Genomic DNA, 7,038 nt, shown 5'->3' with positions numbered 1-7,038 from the left:
ACACACACACATACTGGGGTGCCAAAAAAAGTATGACTTGTACTCATCTTTTGTTATTGGTATATATTGAGTATTACAATTTTAATACAGTTTTTTCCTTTCTTAAAATGTGTATACATTTTTTGACACCCTCTATATATTTATATGCACAGCAACATACTACTTTGCATGCTATTTTGCTATCCAGAATTTCATTCAACAGTGTGTTATGGTTGTCTTTAACTATATAGAGTTTGAACTTGCTTCTCAGTGGCTTCAGGGAATTTGACTGTATGGATGTATCATAATTTCTTTAATTTATCATCAATATATATTTCAGTCATTTAATTCATTTTTAAGCTCTATTCACTGGAATGAAATTTTGCATGGCTAAATCTTTGTGCACATCCATAATTACTCAGAATATGGTTTTATAAAAATGAAGTCTTGTGTACATTTTTTGACTATTTAAACTATATTAAAATTATGCACATTGGCATTTGGGGAGATGATCAAGATGATTACAGTTAATTTTTTGAATTAATACTTACCAATTTTCAGAGATTAGTTCTAATGGGTAGCTACCAATATTTATAACATTTCTCACAAAACAGCATAACGTTGTTCAACAAAGATATTCCACTTTTGCTTCCCTCTTTCTCTCTGGTGTCTTATTATTAGCTTTTAGATTCTCTGGTTTCTCTGGTCAAACCAAATAGTTCTCTAGGGGCAAAGTCCCTTGATCCATAAGCTCTTTCTAAGCTATTGTGCTTTAGCAGTATCACTTGGTCACTGTGCTCTTGAGTGTAATTAGCTTCACTTCTTCTTATGGCAGGATTTTATATGACACTCTGTGTTGGAGAACACAGGGAAATCTTAGACTCCTGGAAGATGCTGTTCTCTTTATACAGGTAAAATGGAAAAATGGAAATAAATTTAACAATGCAAAGAGTGGCTTTAGTCCAGATATAATTTTGTCTTTGGAATTGCTATGAATATGAGCCAGACCCTCAGTGCTTGAGTGCTATCCTAAAGCAAAGTAGATATTTTCTAGGATAAGGAATTGAATAGTACAGAAGAATAATTGTGAAAGTTTACTGACATATTGGGAAAGGTTAACTGACATGGTTTTTAGTTAGACTCACATTATACCTAGAGTAATGAATGTCAAAGATATTAGAAAAAGTCAAATAGTTTTGTAATATTTTGGATTCAGCATAGGGTGCAATTAATCACTCTATTCCTGGTGCTGATTAAATGAATGATTTCCACCCTCTGCCACTTGATAAACAGGCAAGAAAAATTGATGACACACACACATAAATATATATATATATGAAGTGTAATTGGATTTTTCTTTCTGTTGGTTTTTCAAAAGAAATGAGGATAAACTGATCATCTGTGAAAAGGGAAGCAAATTTTATTAGGAACTTGTCAAATTTGCAAAAGGGAAAAGGAGATCATAGACGTCCGAACAGAAATAAAAGACATGGAGACCAAAAAATCCAAAGCTGAATAAATAATTTCCAATGTAATGTCACTTTAAAATATGATGTGAAAAATTAAAATACAACAACAACCCACAAACAACCAGGATATTGAACTAGTTTTCTTGGCCTGTTAGGTAGTTTAGAATTAGAGTGTTTTGTATTACTTTTATCTCTAAGCAGTAAGTAGAATGAAGAAAGGTGACAAATGAGAATTTTTTTGGATGGAAGGGGGTCAGTGAGAAAGGGATTCTAATTGTTAATGTAAAAGGTATTGAGTTTGTTGAATTTTACAAACAGAAGACTAAGGGGTGACTTAATTTTTGCATTCATGTACACAAAAGGTTTTTTGAAAAGAACACAGAATTATTTATTTTTCCCACAGTTAGAAAAAGTAAAAATAGAGGTCTTAAATTAGAGAAGGCAGGATTTTACTTGGGTATAAGGAAGGTTTTGAGACAATTTGAAAGATAAAATACAGAGAGTTTGAGATGAGGGAGATGTTAAACCAGTAATATTTTTAAATTGAGGAGGACATTTATATGGACAATAATTTAGATTAGTACCTTGTTCAAACCTAACAGCTGTCTGTAGATCCCTTTGAACTTGATGAGTATTATTTGACTGAGGTTACCAATATCTCCTTCATCTATAAAGGATCAAATGTTTGGGAATGTGTTTGGAGAAATAATCAATTCTATATGGATCAGGAAAAAAGATTAATCAAACAGAAGGCAAAGAATTAAACCTTGCTCTTGCATCATGGATATTTAATTAGTTAAAAAATTATGAATATAGGTAAATGTTCAAGAAAAGTTATTTAAAAAGCATAGCCAATCTATAAGAGAAGATGATTTCAGAATATCATTATTCAGGAGTTTTTTCCATATGGGCAGATGATTTTTAGGTGAATAAACATCATATCCTTGTGTTTCCACCTAGAAACCTCTCTATGACTTTTGCTCTGGACTGAGATTTGGATCCTGACTGTCTCAAGTGACTTTAAAACTGTGGTGACCCAAACTTTTCAAGTTTCTGTATTCCCTGATATTTGAATGGATATATTTTCATACTTTTAGTATATCTAGTTTCCATATTTATATCTCCTTCTGATTTAAATTCACTTTTCCTAAAATTCCCGGTTTTTACCTAGTTGGTAGGGATTAGAGAGCCAAAAGGCAAATAAATTCACAGCTATATGTGCATGCGTGATAAAGGCTTATTGAGAAACTCTCCCAAGGGTGTTGGCACTTAAAAGACACCTGAAGATATAAAACTATAATTCGTTTACAATTATAGAATTTCTGAAGTGTATAATGCAAACCATGCCTCGTAAACTACCTTTTATTTAATAAGGTAAACTTTATTCTTCCTTTCTTTGTCATTACTGTCATTACATATACTTTCCTAATTTCTTCATTCTTTTTAGGTTTTCCTTTTAATCTCATTTATTTCTTCTTTTTCCTTAATTCTTCTTCACTTTTATGATCCCCTATTTTCTATTTTTCTCTGTTGCTTAGGAACTGAGCAATCTCTTTACCCATGTTCCTTAATTATATAATTAGGCATATTTCCACGTATTTTTAATTATCCAAATACATCCTCTTCTATTTTTTAGCATATATTTATTTCCTGAAATATTTACATATCCTTATTATGTACCTGGTGTGATTCTAAGTTTTGGGATACACTGGATAACAAGTCAGATATGTTCCTTAATTTTATGGGCATTGCAGTCACATGCGGAGAGAGAACAAACAAAAATATCAATGAATTACATTTGTAGTAAGTACTACAAAGAAATAGTGTTTTTTGAGAGCCAATGTATATAATCTATACAGGATGGTTTTTATTTTGATCACTTAAAGACTATGAATGTTATTATCTTCTATTATTATGTAGAAGGAGCTAATCATAATATGTTATTGAAATGTCTTTTAGATATGGGATTTTGATGCTCTCTGCTTACCAATACTATTTTATTTTATTTTTTATTCACTTATCTCATGTGATAAGCACTATTATGAACAAGTGAAAGAAAGGGAAGTAAAATGAACGTTTACCAAATATTTACATATTAATCCATACATACAAAATACATGATTACAAAACTTTAATTTTTTTATCCCTATCACCTACTCTGCAAAGTTAGTATTATTAATTTCAATTTTATAGATAAGCTGAAATTCAAGAAGTCAAATAACTTGCCCAATATCATCTTGTTAGTGGTTGAATCATAATATAGGTCTTGGTTTTCTGAATCCAAAGACCATATTTTTTCCTCTGTACTATGGTTTCTTCTCTAAATAAAACTAAAATTATAAGTTAATGTAATAAGTACTTCCACAGAAGTTTGAACAAAATGCTTTTCACTACACCATGATTCCCTGCATAGTTTTAAGCTTCTCAGATCATGTGTTGAGTGCTTCTCAAATTATCTTTTGTGAAAACCAGTTTTTTTGCCTCAATCCTTCATGGACGGATACTTCAGTAAATACAAAATCGTAACTTGGATTTTGCTGTGATATAAATTGCTGGAGAAGTTTCCAAACACTCTCAATTTATGCACCTAACATGATTCAAACTGGTAAGAGAAAATTCATGGACCTGTACATCTCTGTGGGCCACTTTTTCATTGCTTCAGGGAATCCAAATATGAATAAGTCTGCCTTCAAGAAGCTTACAGTCTGGTTGGTGAATTAAAACTGTACTCATAGACACAGACAACAATTTTGTGGTTACCAGAGTATAAGGGGGGAGTGGTAGGAGAGGATAAAGGGGGTTAAATATATGGTGATAGGAGAACTGACTCTCGGTGATGAACACACAATGTGATATATAGATGATGTATTATAGAAATGTACACTTGAAACCTACATAATTTTACTAATCCATGTCACCCCAATAAATTTTAATAAAGAGAAAAAAAATTGAAAAAAAAACTGCACTCAGTTTACTAAAATACAAGAGATAGTAAAATAAATGCTGGTAATATAAAGCCAGACCTCACGGATAAAGTTCAAAGTTAACGAAACTTGAAGATAAATATGTTCCAGAGGTAGGGAGTCAGAAGGAAGGGTCCGTTTGCCAGAATAAAGCTTGTGGTCTTGCAAGTGGATGGAATAGTTGAGAATTGGTCAAAAGTTTTATGTGACTGGAGCCAGGCTATATTAGTCTTGAACCAAAAATCAAAATAATTTGGGGTTGAATTCCTATTACCCACATTGACCAATCCTGTATCGCATGAAAAACATCATAGTATCTACTCTGGGAGGAAGTAGATGGGTATTAAATGCAGAGAAAACCTGGTGGTTATCCCAGTAACAATAAATACTATAATAATAAAGCAAGACTTCATAGATGTGGTAAACATTTAAGTAATAGTTAAAATGAATACACCGTCAGCGGTGGGGACTGGGGAGGAGAAGTGTCTGTCCATCAGATGAAGGTTTATAGGCTTGCAAGGATTGCAGTAGTGATTAGCTCTATGTAACTGGGGCCAGATATTTGTTTTGAAGCAAAAACCAAAAGCTTTGAAGTTGAGTTCCTGTTACTCATGTTGACATCTTGTATCTCATGAGTAATATCATGGGATGAACTCTGGGAAGAAACAGAGGGTATTAAATGCAGAGACAACTTTGTGGTAGAGAACAGCTCCATATGAAAGCTACCAATTTCTCTGTGACAACATTTCAGAGGCCCTGAGCATATCAGGTCAGTTTAGAGAAAGACTTTCATAACTTTGATCTCTCTCCTAACTTATTACATAATTATTATAATTTACATTCTCAGGTTGCAATGTTGACAAGGCCAATGGATGGAGCGAATCACTCTGCAGTGACAGAGTTTGTGTTCCTGGGACTCACTGATTCCTGGGAGATCCAATTTCTCCTCTTTGTGGTCTCCTCTACATTTTATGTGGCAAGCATAATGGGAAACTCCCTCATTATGCTCACGGTGACTTCTGACCCTCACTTACACTCCCCCATGTACTTTTTGTTGGCCAATCTCTCCTTCATTGACCTGGGAGTTTCTTCTGTCACTTCCCCCAAGATGATTTATGACCTTTTCAGAAAGCGTAAAGTCATCTCCTTTAGGGGTTGCATCACTCAAATCTTCTTTATCCATGTTATTGGTGGTGTGGAGGTGGTGCTGCTTATCTCCATGGCCTTTGATAGATATGTTGCCATATGTAAGCCTCTCCACTACCTGACCATCATGAGCCCAAGAATGTGCATCTTCTTTTTAGTGGCTGCCTGGATGACTGGCCTCATTCACTCTATGGTTCAACTGGCTTTTGTGGTAAATTTACCCTTTTGTGGTCCTAATGTGTTGGACAGCTTTTACTGTGATCTTCCTCGGTTCATCAAACTTGCTTGTACAGACACCCACCGACTAGAGCTCATGGTCACAGCCAACAGTGGATTCATCTCTGTTGGCTCCTTCTTCATACTGATAATTTCCTATATCATCATCATTCTCACTGTTCAGAAATACTCTTCAGATGGTTCATCCAAGGCTCTGTCCACACTGTCAGCTCACATCACTGTGGTAGTCCTGTTCTTTGGTCCTTTGATATTTGTCTATGTGTGGCCATCTCCCTCCACACACTTGGATAAGTTTCTGGCAATCTTTGATGCAGTTCTCACTCCTTTCCTGAATGCGATCATTTACACATTCAGGAATCAAGAAATGAAGGTGGCAATGAGGAGAGTATGTGGACAGCTAGTGAATTGCAGGAAGATCTCTTAAGTGATGGCTGTATTGTGAGGAGTCCTCATTGATTAATGATGTTCATTATTGATGGTCAAACTCAGAGAGAAGCTCTTGTTTGATTATACACACTGATTTGATTATACACACTGATACTGAATCCATTCTGTCTCTCACTCACAAGGGAGGGACATTCAATTTTGAAATGAGAGAGTTACATATAAAGCATTTGTAAACCAGAGATTATAGTAATCTTGAGCCTAAATTACTAAGGAATAATATTTATATGAAGTAATTTTTAGGAACACATAAGAGGGCAGGCTTTTTTAAGGCCATCAGGATGCTGATCAGTGTCTTCTAATCCATTCTAATTCAGTACAACTTAATCTTAAATTGGCTATATCTGCAAACACCCTATTTCCAAATATGGTCACATTCATAGGCATTAGGCATTAGGATTTGAACATATTTATTTGTTGGCACAAATCAACCCGTAACAGTAGTGTAGAGAACAAGGGTGGTTGTAGCATAGCTACCTATTAATCAGAGTGAAAATATATTTAAAATAAATAGAAGGCTCTTTAGCTCTTTTATAGGCAATTAACTATATTTTTAAAATAATGGAGACTATAAAGTCAGCATAAGACACAAAAAGTTATTTTTGTAAGCTAAAAGAAATCTCTGCTAATTTAGAAGATTACACAGAAGGTAAAGAATAATATTTACTACCATTAATCAAAAGGAGAATAATTACATCAAGATAAATTTCTCATATTATTCTAACAGAGAGAAACCCAAGTTCAGTATTTTTTTTAGTTAAAATTTATTGGGGTGACAATGGTCAACAAAACTACATAGG

General features: G+C 33.9%; 1 protein-coding gene across 1 annotated transcript; it reads left to right on the top strand.

Annotated features, from left to right (window-relative positions):
• Positions 1-5,264: 5,264 nt before the first annotated feature.
• Positions 5,265-6,218, top strand: LOC109458872 (olfactory receptor 4F3/4F16/4F29-like). The gene has a single exon (XM_019752859.2). It carries the CDS (start codon positions 5,265-5,267, stop codon positions 6,216-6,218), a length of 954 nt encoding a protein of 317 aa, XP_019608418.2.
• The last annotated feature ends 820 nt before the right edge of the window (positions 6,219-7,038 follow it).

This window comes from Rhinolophus sinicus, chromosome 3 (assembly GCF_057876585.1).
Source record: "Rhinolophus sinicus isolate RSI-liver-muscle chromosome 3, RSI-T2T, whole genome shotgun sequence".
Taxonomy (NCBI): domain Eukaryota; kingdom Metazoa; phylum Chordata; class Mammalia; order Chiroptera; family Rhinolophidae; genus Rhinolophus; species Rhinolophus sinicus.
Note: the sequence above shows the minus strand (reverse complement) of the source record. Positions and strands in the feature narration are given on the sequence as shown.

Excerpts from the sequence above, each read along its gene's own strand:
- LOC109458872 (XM_019752859.2), top strand. The coding sequence starts at position 5,265 with ATGTTGACAAGGCCAATGGATGGAGCGAATCACTCTGCAGTGACAGAG.